The sequence below is a fragment of the Oncorhynchus clarkii genome, chromosome 20, assembly GCF_045791955.1.
Source record: "Oncorhynchus clarkii lewisi isolate Uvic-CL-2024 chromosome 20, UVic_Ocla_1.0, whole genome shotgun sequence".
Taxonomy (NCBI): Eukaryota; Metazoa; Chordata; class Actinopteri; order Salmoniformes; family Salmonidae; genus Oncorhynchus; species Oncorhynchus clarkii.
In genome coordinates this window covers 47,611,053-47,624,727 of record NC_092166.1, presented here as the reverse complement: position 1 = coordinate 47,624,727, position 13,675 = coordinate 47,611,053, and the positions used below count along the sequence as shown (strand labels likewise).

At 42.0% G+C, this 13,675-nt stretch overlaps 1 protein-coding gene across 1 annotated transcript in view; it reads right to left on the bottom strand.

Moving 5' to 3' along the window:
- Nucleotides 1–6,375, bottom strand: part of LOC139377464 (MAGUK p55 subfamily member 2-like) — a 63,527-nt gene extending 57,152 nt beyond the window's left edge. The window contains exon 1 of the mRNA XM_071120494.1: nucleotides 6,323–6,375. Within this exon, the coding sequence (XP_070976595.1) occupies nucleotides 6,323–6,359 (37 nt within the window). The 5' untranslated portion in view covers nucleotides 6,360–6,375. The remainder of the gene's footprint in view (nucleotides 1–6,322) is intronic.
- Nucleotides 6,376–13,675: the final 7,300 nt, after the last annotated feature.

Below are 13,675 nucleotides of genomic sequence, written 5' to 3'. Positions count from 1 at the left end.
ATTTTCAGTAACCTAGAATAAATTGTGCCTCCAAACCATTTCTTGTCTCCAGTTTATGAAAAAGGATAGCATTTATCAGTGTAGATATTTTTGCCAATGGTATGCAGCCGGATACAATTACATTTTGATTTGGAGCGAGTAGGTGGTTCATGCACTCAGTCAATGAACCTGCAACGTTTTTATGTGCAATGAATGGTGAGAAAAATGCTAAAAGTTACAGTGCCTTCAGAACCACTTCCCATTTTCCAAATTTTGTCACGTTACAGCCTTATTCTAAAATCGATTTCGATAAAAAACATCCTCAGCAATCTACACACAATACCCCATAATGACAAAGTGAAAACAGGTTTTTAGAGATTTCTGCACATTTATTAAAGATAAAAAACAGAAATAACTTACTTACATAAGTATTCAGACCCTTTGCTATGAGACTCGAAATTGAGCTCAGGTGCATCTTGTTTCCATTGATCATCCTTTAGCTGTTTCTAAAACTTGATTGGAGCCCTCCTGTGGTAAATTCAATTGATTGCATAGCAGTCAGGCGTCTTTGTCTTTGTCTTGTCTCGTCCCATGTGTATATATCTTTATCTTCTTTTTAATATTTTTCCTAAACCTCAACTTCAAACTACTCTCCCGCAACGTGCCTCACCCAATGTGGTGTAGATCTGTTTTTTTTTCCTAAAGTATTTCTATTTACCTCCGAACTGGAATACCTCAACTGAAGCTAGTTAGCTAACCACTGCTAGTGGTCATCAGCTAACCTTTAGCTCGGAAAGCTCTCGCCAGTTCGTACAACGCGTTTCAAACCAGAGCCTAATGGACCTATTTTTCTCTCCATATCCCTGAATTCCCACCACAAACTCTGAAGTAGAGGTCGACCGATTAATCGGAATGGCCGATTAATTAGGGCCGATTTAAAGTTTTCATAACAATCGGAAATCGGTATTTTTGGGCGCCGATTTTGCCGATATTTAAAAAAAAAAAAATTACACCTTTATTTAACTAGGCAAGTCAGATAAGAACACATTCTTATTTCCAATGATGGCCTAGGAACGTTCTGCCTCGATCAGGGGCAGATTTTTACCTTGTCAGCTCGGGGGATCCAATCTTGCAACCTTACAGTTAACTCATCCAATGCTCTAACTACCTGATTATATTGCACTCCAAGAGGAGCCTGCCAGTTATGCGAATGCAATAAGCCAAGGTAAGTTGCTAGCTAGCATTAAACTTATCTTATAAAAAACAATCAATCAACGACTGTCGTTGCTCCAATGTGTACTTAACCATAAACATCAATGCCTTTCTTGAAATCAATACACAAGTATATATTTTTAAACCTGCATATTTAGCTAAAGGAAATCCAGGTTAGCAGGCAATATTAACCAGGTGAAGTTGTGTCACCTCTTGCGTTCATTGCACGCAGAGTCAGGGTATATGCGGCAGTTTGGGCCGCCTGGCTCTTTGCGAACTAATTTGCCAGAATTTTACATAATTATGACATAACATTGAAGGTTGTGCAATGTAACAGGCATATTTAGACTCATGGATGCCACCCGTTAGATAAAATACGGAACGGAATAAACGTTTTTTTTTCAAGGTGATAGTTTCCGGATTTGACCTAAGGCTCGTATTTCTGTGTGTTTATTATAGTTAAGTCTATGATTTGATATTTGATAGAGCAAACTGACTGAGGGGTGGAAGGCAGCAGCAGGCTCGTAATAGTCAAAGGTATATGGTTTAGAGAGAAATAGTCGACGCGTTATAATTCCTGTAATAACTTGCGGCTGAACTTGAAAGGGGTTCCTTCATTATTTTACCGTTCATGTCTTCCATAGAGAATGTCTTGATCTACTTCAAATACGGTCTGTGTTTCGTGCAGGCTTAAACCGCCTCAGCGTTTTGACACCCGTGTAAATCTCACTAGGATAAGGTAACGTTTGTCAACATATTTTCATAAATCCACTCTACAATTTTTTTTATCTTCGCTTATATTTAGCCAATATTGATCAGAGTTACCTTGTCTTATGGATATCTACACAGTTATAAAATTGGCAAGGTGGTGTAAGCCTACACGAAACACAGACCTTATTTTAAGTTAATCAAAAAAATAATAAATGAATGAAGGAACCGCTTTTCAGATTTTGCTAGAAGGTGTCATGGGAATTATGACTTGCACTTTGGTAGTCAATTCTTACCATGCCCATTATTAAAATAGGATTTCCTGCATATAGAAATTAGTTTTTGTTTTCAACATTCCTCACAGGTAACTTAAACTCTAGTTTTATTCAAACAGTTGAGAGTATTTGTCTCCTAGGCAGACTATTCAGTATCATTGTCACTTCAGAGCTGTGTGTGTGTGTGTGTGTGTGTGTTTTACAGATGGCAGAGAAAAGCAGAGCACCAGTGTGGGTCTATTACATGGAATTGGCACCAGGGAAAGCAAGGTGTCTTAATTGTGATAAAGATGTAAGCATGGGGTCAGCAACGGCTAAATCAAAAAATACCACCAACCTGTGGAATAACCTTAAGAACACCCATCCAAAAGCCCATAATATGTATTATATTAAGTTAAAATAAAAGTGTTCATTGTTCATTCAGTATTGTTGTATTGTTGTCATTATTACAAAAAAATGTGTGTGTGTGTGTGTATGTATGTATGTATATATATAAAAAATAAATACAAATCGGCCAATTAATCGGTATCGGCTTTTTTTGCCCTCCAATAATCGGTATCGGGGTTGAAAAATCATAATCGGTTGACCTCTACTCTGAACCTTTTTATCTGGATCATCACAGCTAGCTAACCGACATAACCCGTCCGAGGATTCCAACAGGCCCCTCAGGCGTGATGCCCGCTGAAGGCCCATTCTGCTAACCTGCTAGGCCTGCTAGCTACCTAGAGCTACCTGGACCCTACTAATTCCACGACTGGTCTATCGACGTCACCGCACGAAGAGGCAAAAACAGACTTACCCCTATCGCGACATCCCCCAAAGGCTAATTTGCTAGCCCCGGTCTACTAACTGCTAGCTTGCCTGCCCCGGGCTGCTAACTGCTAGCCCCTGCTAACTGCTTGCTTGCTAACCCGGTCTGCTAACTGCTAGCTTGTTTAGCCCCGGCCTACTAACTGTTAGCGTGTTAGCATCGGCCTGCTAACTGTCTGAATCGTCGTGGACCCATATGTTCACTTGGCTACGCATGCCTCTCTCTAATATCAATATGCCTCATCCATTACTGTCCTGGTTAGTGATTACTGTCTTATTTCACTGTAGAGCCTCTAGCCCTGCTCAATATGCCTTAACCAAACATGTTGTTCCACCTCCTACATATGCGATGACATCACCTGGTTTAAACATCTCTAGAGACTATATCTCTCTCTTCATTACTCAATGCCTAGGTTTACCTCCAATGTACTCACACCCTACCTTGCCTTTGTCTGTACACTATGCCTTAAATCTATGCTATCGTGCCCAGAAACCTGCTCCTTTTACTCTCTGTTCCGAACGTGCTAGACGGCCAGTTCGTATAGCCTTTAGCCGTACCCTACTTCTCCTCTGTTCCTCTGGTGATGCAGAGGTTAATCCAGGTCCTGCAGTGCCTAGCTCCACTCCCACTCACCAGGTGCTCTCATTTGTTGACTTCTGTAACAGTAAAAGCCTTGGTTTCATGCATGTTAACATTAGAAGCCTACTCCCTAAGTTTGTTTTACTCACTGCTTTAGCACACTCTGCCAACCCAGACGTCTTAGCCGTGTCTGAAATCTGGCTTGGGAAAACCACCAAAAACCTTGAAATCTCCATCGCTAACGACAACATTTTCTGCCAAGATAGAACTGCCAAAGGGGGCGGTGTTGCAATCTACTGCAAAGATAGCCTGCAGAGTTCTGTATTACTATCCAAGTCTGTACCCAAACAATTTGAGTTTCTACTTCTAAAAATTCACCTTTCCAGAAACAAGTCTCTCACTGTTGCCGCATGCTATAGACCACCCTCTGCCACCAGCTGTACCCTTGATACCATATGTGAATTGATTGCCCCCCATCTATCTTCTGAGCTCGTGCTACTAGGTAACGTAAACTGGGACATGCTTAACACCCCGGCCATCCTACAATCCAAGCTTGATGCCCTCAATCTCACACAAATTATCAATGAACCTACCAAGTACAACTCCAAATCTGTAAACACGGGCACCCTCATAGATGTCATCCTAACTAACTCGCCCTCCAAATACACCTCTGCTGTTTTCAACCAAGATCTCAGCGATCACTGCCTCATTGCCTGCATCCGTAATGGGTCTGGACCAAACAACCACCACCTCATCACTCTCAAACGCTCCCTAAAACACTTCTGCGTGCAGGCCTTTCTAATTGACCTGGTCGGGGTATCCTGGAATGACATTGAACTCATCCCGTCAGTAGATGATGACGGGCCACTCTTTAAAAGTGCCTTCCTCACCATCTTAAATTAGCATGCCCCATTCAAAAAATGTTGACCTGGGAATGGATATAGTCCTTGGTTCACTCCAAACCTGTCTGCCCTTGACCAGCACAAAAACATCCTGTGGCGTTCTGCATTAGCATCGAATAGCCCCCGTGAAATGCAACTTTTCAGGAAAGTTAGGAACAAATATACACAGGCAGTTTGGAAAGCTAAGGCTAGCTTTTTCAAACAGAAATTTGCATCCTGTAGTACTAACTCAAAAAAGTTCTGGGACACTGTAGAGCATGGAGAATAAGAGCCCCTCCTCCCAGCTGCCCACTGCTCTGAGGCTAGGAAACACTGTCACCACCGATAAATCCCCTATAATTGAGAATTTCAAGAAGCATTTCTCTACGGCTGGCCATGCTTTCCACCTGGCTACTCCTACCCCGGTCAAATGCCCGGCACCCTCCACAGGAACCCGCCAAAGCCCCCACCATTTCTCCATTACCCAAATCCAGATAGGTGATGTTCTGAAAGAGCTGCAAAATCTGGACCCCTACAAATCAGCCGGGCTAGACAATCTGGACCCTCTTTCTAAAATTATCTGGCGAAATTGTTGCAACCCCTATTACTAGCCTGTTCAACCTCTCTTTCGTATTGTCTGAGATTCCCAAAGATTGGAAAGCTGCCGCGGTCATCCCCCTCTTCAAAGGGGGTGACACTCTAGACCCAAACTGCTAAAGACCTATATCTTATCCTACCCTGTATTTCTAAGGTCTTCGAAAGCCAAGTTAACAAACAGATTACGGACCATTTCGAATCCCACCGTACCTTCTCCGCTATGCAATCTGGTTTCAGAGCTGGTCGTGGGTGCACCTCAGCCACGCTCAAGGTCCTAAACGACATCATAACCGCCATCGAGAAGAGACAGTACTGTGCAGCCGTATTCATCAACCTGGCCAAGGCTTTTGACTCTGTCAATAACAACATTCTTATTGGCAGACTCGACAGCCTTAGTTTCTCAAATGATTGCCTCGCCTGGTTTACCAACTACTTCTCTGATAGAGTTCAGTGTGTCAAATCGGAGGGCCTAGAATTGTAATCTGTAATCTAGTAATCTGGGGCACCACGGGAAAAGTTTATTTAATGAGTTACCATTTCCCGAATTAACTCCAAAATATCAGAATATCTCGATTTACTATCCGTCATCCATCAATCATTTGCTCCTATTTCAGTCTCATTCTGAATGTAGTAATATCCTACAGATCTGCACAAACCCTGGTCTCCATGATGAATCAGCTTACACAAATTGGCTTAATTATTTATTTACTAACTAATGAAATAACCCCACAGAAATACATAAACACACACAGTATAGTACTGAATATTAACATAATGCAAAGAAAAGTCCCTAGTGGGGAAAAAACGATATGACGGCTGGTAATACAATGTAAGGGGGTGGGGCACGAAAGAGCGGGAGGAGGAGACACAAAGGAATTCAACTATCGTACAATAATTTTTCAGTCTTTGTCGTCTCTCTCTGTTGAAAACGGCCGATCAGTCTGTGAAGTCAGTCGTCAAAAAGTCTCTGGTTGTGTAAGTCTCTGGTTGTCCAGAGGTCACCATGTCCTTTGTAGTTGTAGTAGGTTGGTCTCGGAGTATCTGTTAGAATGGCTCTTCCAGAGGTGTACCACGCTGTGTTTCTGCGGGCCTTGTCCTTCACTCTGTTTGTTTAGAATAAATACCCTAGATATACCTATAGGGGTGAGAGGAAATTGTTCTTTATCTCTTGTCCTAGGCTAACAGTGCATAAACATCTGCAGACTGAATATTCCTGTGTAGTCTTCTTCTTCTTCTTCTTCTTCCGAGAGAGAGAGAGAGAGAGTTTCAGAGAGTCTTACCATTTTCTGGTATTGTAGTTTCAAACCATTTTTCCATATCCAGCTCGCGCTCTACTTCGTCTGGTCTTTAGCTTTAAAACATTTCTCAGCAGTGTAGCCACCGCTTCACGCTGTCTGGTCTGGTAGAGATTTTCTTCTTCTCTGTTGAAAGTTTCAGAGTTTCTAATCATTTCGTACCTTTCAGCTCATGCTGTCGGTCACGCTGGTCTAATGTAGAATCTAACCATTTACACGTCCAGCTTACCGTTCGTATACTGGTCTATAGAGAGTCCAACCATTTCAACGTGTGGATGGTCCTTTCTCTGGTCTAATCTACATTTCATTAGCGGTCCTTTTATGCCCTCGCCTTGGAGGGTGGTTCCATCACATTGCCAAGGTCTGTGCTCATTTGGACGTGGTTACTGACTGTGTAAAACTTTACATGAAAAACAATTCTCTCATTTAGAAGGCTAAAATCACATTTCATCTTCTAACAAATAATTTAATATTTAATCATATGAGGTCCACAACGTTTAGAAGTAAATCTGATAACTGAGATGTATACATTTGTAGAGTTACCACTATTTGGTTATACCATCCTTAATGATATCCAAAACAACAACTGATCTGACATAATTAATAATAATAATAATAAGTCCCTCCCGACCAATTTCCACATTGTTTGTGTTGGGAATAATCTTTTGATGTTACAGGTAACAAAGGGATTTTTAACTTCCATTTCTGCAGAGTGGAAGAGAGAGTACCTGCAAGGTATTTATGACCCGGTTGTTAACTTCTTTGGGGTAGGGGGCAGTATTGGGTTGCTTGGATGAAAAACGCGCCCAAATTAAGCTGCCTGCTACTCAGCCGTAAAAGCTAGAATATGCATATAATTAGTACATTTGGATAGAAAACACTGAAGTTTCTAAAACTGTTTGAATGATGTCTGTGAGTATAACCGAACTCATATGGCAGGCAAAAACCTGAGAAAAAATCCAACCAGGAAGTGGGAAATCTGAGGTTTGTAGTTTTTCAACTCAGCCCCCATTGAAGATACAGTGGGATATTAGTTATGTTTCACTTCCCAAGGCTTCCACTAGATGTCAGCAGTATTTACAAACTGTTTTGAGGATTCTACTCTAAAGGAGGGGCTCATAAGAGCTCTTTGAGTGAGTGGTCTGGCAGAGTGCCACAGCCTCGGTCTGGCGCGCTCACGTGAAAGGTAGCTACGTTCCACTTAATTTGTACAGACAAAGGAATTGTCTGGTTGGAACATTTATGAAGTTCTATGTTAAAAACACCCTAAAGATTGATTCCATACTTTGTTTGGCATGTTTCTACGGGCTGTAATTGACCTTTTTGAACTTTTTGTCCGACGTTCGGCGCGACCTGAACGCGCTTTTGGATTTGTTTACCAAACGCCCTAACAAAAGAAGATATTTGGACATAACTGGTGGACATTATCGAACAAATCAAACATTTATGGTGGAACTTGGATTCCTGGGAGTGTATTCTGATGAAGATCATCAAAGGTAAGTGAATATTTAAAATGCTATTTCTGAATAATGTTGACTACCCAATATGGCGGGTATCTTTTTGGCTGCTTTGTTGTCTAAAGGCTGTACTCCGATTATTGCATGGTTTGCTTTCTCCGTGAAGTTTAAAAAAAAATCTGACACAGCGGTTGCATTAAGGAGAAGTTTATCTAAAGTTCCATGTATAATAGTCATATCTTTATCAATGTTTATTATGAGTATTTCTGTAATTTGATGTGGCTCTCTGCACAATCACCGCATGTTTTAGAACTACTGAACGTAACGCGCCAATGTAAACTCAGTTTTTTTATATAAATATGAACTTTATCAAACAAAACATACATGTATTGTGTAACATGAAGTCCTATGAGTGTCATCTGATGAAGATCATCAAAGGTTAGTGATTCATTTTATTTCTATTTCTGCTTTTTGTGACTCCTCTCTTTGGCTGGAAAAATTTCTGTTTTTCTGTGGCTTGGTGGTGACCTAACACAATCGTTTGAGGTGCTTTCGTTGTAAATCCTTTTTGAAATCAGACACTGTGGCTGGATTAATGAGAATTTATCTTAAAATACTTAAAATGCTTGAGGAATTTTAATTATGAGATTTTTGTTGTTTTGAATTTGGCGCCCTGCACTTTTACTGGCTGTTGCGGGGGTGTTCCGCTAGCCTAGACAGGTTAAGTCATAAAACTCTGGTGGAATAGAGAGGGGGGGATCTGGCTATCTGTCAGCCCTGTGCCGAGCTGATCTGGCACCTTGGGCCCTCAGAACTCAGAGAGATTGCGAGCACAGCTTTTGAGGCATCAAAAGTCTGCAGCGCTGCGAGCCCTGGCATCTCAGATTTGAAGTTTGAAAAGGATCACTCACTCCAGTTAGAGGGTGCATTATCAGGTACTGGAGCGTTGACGCACAACAACGGTTTCTACCATGAAACCACGATACCAATGCCCACCACGGTCAAAATAACTGTAAAGTACGTCGCCAGAGAAACGACTACTGCTACAATTGACCTGATCGCTATGGTCCTGTACCCTACCCACACAAAGTGTCAGAGCACAAGGGTAACAAGGACAACACAGGGTTCAATGACAATCAAGACATAGACCAAAGCTTTCTAGAAGTTCTACCACGTGAAGTACTAAAGCGAGAGACATTTGAGAAAAGAGAAAAAGTGTAGTCAATGTGACTAAACGTGGAATTGCTGGACAACAGGGTTAGGGTAACATTAACAATCAAATTACTCCCTGTCACGCCCTGACCCTAGATTGCTTTTTATGTTTCTATTTTTAGTTTGGTAAGGGTGTGATGTGGGTGGGTATTCTATGTTGTAGGTCTAGGTTTTCTTTTTCAATGTGTTTGGCCTGGTATGGTTCTCAATCAGAAGCAGCTGTCTATCGTTGTCTCTGATTGAGAGCCATACTTAGGTAGCCTGTTTTCCCATTTTGAGTTGTGGGTGATTATTTTCCGTTTCAGTGTTTTCACCATACGGGACTGTTTCGGTTTTCCTTTATTCTTTTGTTCGTTTGTATTCAGTGTTCAGTTTATTAAAACCTCTTACAGGTACCCCTCTACTTTTTTCAGTTTCTGCCTGAAGACATACCCAAATCTAACTGCCTGTAGCTCAGGCTCAGAACCAAGGATATGCATATTCTTGATTTCATTTGAAAGAAAACACTCTGAAGTTTGTGTAACTGTGAATTGAATGTAGGAGAATATAACACAATATATCTGGTTTAGATAATACAATGAAAAAAATATATTTTTTTCATTTTTATTGTTGTATCATCATCTTTAAAATGAACAAGACAAAACAAACATGCAGATAGGATGATGGGGACAATTTAAGTGAAAAACATCAGAGGGCAACAGTACTTGTGCAAAGTTTCAGAATGATAACTTCCAAAATGAGTGTGCTACATGACATTTATCATGAAGTCACCCAGGTGTTCCACACAAGTAGCCCAAATGTACCCAAGTGTCCAAATTGGTGAAGTTATACATTTTGAATGGAATAACTATATACAAAATACCAAAATTGTATTCTAACACACCACCCCCCAAAAGATTTAGAAAAAACATGAAAAAAATATATATACATTTACAAAATACCACTTTCAATATTTGGAAGACCCTCAGTCCTCTACACAATATTGTGCTGCTGATGCCAGGTGCCATAGCAGTCTCTTTCTGCTGTAAAGCAGAGGGTCACCAAGCATGTGGTGCAGGTGATGTGGGACTTCATTTTGCAAAGAACACAGCGACGCCTCCATGCTGTGCCCTTTTGGCCCTGAGGCACAACTCAATGAGGCCATACCTGGAAACAGTCCTGAAGGACTGCGTAATTAACCTGTGATGCACTAATTGATTCGGGCTTGACAATGTTGCTCATCTCTCAAACATTGTTCAATGATCTCAAAAGGGCTTTGAAGCCAGCTAAATGTTGTTTAAAAATGGAATGATGCGACACTGCACTTCAAGGTTTCACTCAGACTACCTCGCCTCTCACATTGAGAGTCATGCTGAAACTACACATCCAGGACGTATCGCTTGTTCACACTGTGTATGTTAACAGACTCTGAACCCCTGCTACTCGGAGCTTGATGGATCGGTTACTTCCACTAATGGATCGGAAAACCAACCAGGTATGGTCACAGGTCACAGTGCCGTCTCCACTGACCACACTGTCTGCTCCTAACGCTAGCTGCAATGCAGTCATCCACGAAGGGTATCTGTCGACAGCACCCCTTGGGGAAAAAGACGTTTCAAATTCTCTTGAAGCGGAATCTGACCAAAGGAGATATTACGATATCTCGTCACATTTAATCCTGACTGACATTCAAACCTGACTGACCCTTATTTTCATGGTTTCGAGCCAGCAGTCTCTGTGAATGAGCAACTTCCTTCCTCCTTGGAGTCGTGCAATACTGTAGCTGACATGAACTTCTCTTGTCCTTCAGACACTTCCGTAAGCACTGCGGCCGTCTTAGGAATAAAAGCATCGACGTGCAAAGTGTACTCTGCTTCCGATTATATATTTTCCACTTTGAAGAGAACTGAAACCCCTCAAAATGTAACTAACAGCGTCAATCCCGCAACTGACCTGATGACCCCCACTGGTGAAACACGATATCACAGACATATGTCCTCGTCTCACTTCACAGGTACTGGAACAGCTGCCACACGCGGACGCTGTGGTGACTGACAAACACCAGGAGATTTGGTTGAAAGGTTACAGTTCTAATAACAACGCGGCTGCTGACAACTCGTACAAAGTGTCCGAACTTTTTGGCGGTTGTGCCTCGGACACCAACACCAACAGCTGGTGGGGGGGGGGTCCCGAGACACAAAGGGGGGGAATACTAGCCCAGACCCATGATGAGCCTCGTCGAGGCTGGCGGGGGGGTGAGACTACAGTGTTGTACGTAGGCCGCCAGAGCAGGAAACAAATCTAGTTGTAAACTTCCCCATGAGAACAGAGAGAAGCGGACAGGGCCCTCAACGGGGATAACCTTAGAACACATCTGAGATATCCCTGAGGTGTACCACACTGATCGTAAAATAAGTCCAGTGGACTTTCCACCTCCAAAACAAATGGTAACAATAATCAACTATAATGCAACTAGGAAAATGCTCTAATCATGTGTCCGGGTAGGATAACATTTCAGAATAAATCGGTAGGATAACTGGTCCCCTTGAGTACCAGTACCAATGTCAGCAGTCAGTCCAGCCACAATCAGTAAGAAGGTTAGAGACCTAAAATTGATATTGATAGATAACAGCGACAGAGGAGTTAGTAGTCACTCAGATTGCAACATGTGGAAGGGAATCTCCAGAACACTCATCTGATGGTTAACACACATGCCACTAATAAATAGAACCCTCCAAACAGGAGAAAAGTTATTAGAAGTCATGAACAATGATCACACTGTGTACGACCAGTTCCGTGCTTAGAGAGTACTTCCGTCGTGAGGTCTCCTCCGTGGATAACATAGCTATGAAATAGACTCCATCATACCTATCGCCACTACAATGGTGTAAGACACAGTGACTCGTAATAAACCAACTACAGGCCCCCTTAGCATATGTCTCGAGGTCGGCATCAATTCTTATTGATCTCCAGGCATTGACATGAAAATTATCTGATGACGTCAGACTCATTCAGAACAGGTTGCAACCTACTTCATTCCCTTGGCATGTGTGCTTGTGTAAGCCTAAACGCACATGTACAAAGGAACATTTAATGAGGATTTATGCTAGGATCACTTAAGGGTCCGAGCAAAATACCAGCCTTAAAAAAGTTGAACATTTACCCTGAGGCCTTTGACTCTACAGCTACCGTACTCACAAGTTTCTCCCCAGAGGTCCATAGGTCATCCCTGTAGACTGTCCGAAGCTGGTGCCTTACAGCTGTAGACTTATCATGTAGTTATCAACTGAGGCTAGTGCCCTAAAGCGACACACCGCTAAGTAGTAATGCCCTAGATATGACATTAGACACATTGCCGTGATAGGGTCATTTTCTCAAGACCGTGGACGTATATAGAATACAGTCCCATTAGATGATTAAGGTGGGGTAACTAGTTTTTGTATATTTTTTGTTTATGCTTTTATTCATTTTTGTAAAAAAAAAATTTGACACTTAGGAAGTAAACTCAGCAAAAAAAGAAACATCCCTTTTTCAGGACCCTGTCTTTCAAAGATAATTCGTAAAAAATCCAAATAACTTCACAGATCTTCATTGTGAAGAGTTTAAACACTGTTTCCCATGCTTGTTCAATGAACCATAAACAATTAATGAACACGCCCCTGTGGAATGGTCGTTAAGACACTAACAGCTTACAGACGGTAGGGAATTAAGGTCACAGTTATGAAAACGTAGGACACTAAAGAGGCCTTTCTACTGACTCTGATAAACATCAAAATAAAGATGCCCAGGGTCCCTGCTCATCTGCGTGAACGTGCCTTCGGCATGCCTCAAGGAGGCATGAGGACAGCAGATGTGGCCAGGGCAATAAATTGCGATGTCCGTACTGTGAGACGCCTAAGACAGAGCTAATTGGAGACAGGACGGACAGCTGATCATCCTCGCAACTTTCTAGCCTGTCAATCTACAGTTCCTTTAGAAAGTATTCATACCCCTTGACTTTTTCCAAATTTTTGTTGTGTTACAAAGTGGGATTAAAATTGAATCAATTGTAATTTTCTGTCAACAATCTACACAAAATACTCTAATGTCAAAGTGGAAGACATTTTATTTGATTATTAATAAAAGTTCTCAATGGGATTAAGGTCTGGGGAGTTTCCTGGCCATGGACCCAAAATATCGATGTTTTGTTCCCCGAGCCACTAAGTCATCACTTTTGCATTATGGCAAGGTGCTCCATCATGCTGGAAAAGGCATTGTTCGTAACCAAACTGTTCCTGGATGGTTAGGAGAAGTTGCTCTCGGAGGATGTGCAAAATTGTGAGTGAGCCCACTCCCTTGGCTGAGAAGCTACCCCACACATAAATGGTCTCAGGATGCTTTACTGTTGGCATGACACAAGACTGATGGTAGCGCTCACCTTGTCTTCTCCAGACAAGCTTTTTTCCGGATGCCCCAAACAATCGGAAAGGGGATTCATCAGAGAAAATGACTTTACCCCAGTCCTCAGCAGTCCAATCCCTGTACCTTTTGCAGAATATCAGTCTGTCCCTGATGTTTTTCCTGGAGAGAAGTGGCTTCTTTGCTGCCCTTCTTGACACCAAGCCATCCTCCAAAAGTCTTCGCCTCACTGTGTGTGCAGATGCACTCACACCTGCCTATTGCCATTCCTGAGCAAGATCTGTACTGGTGG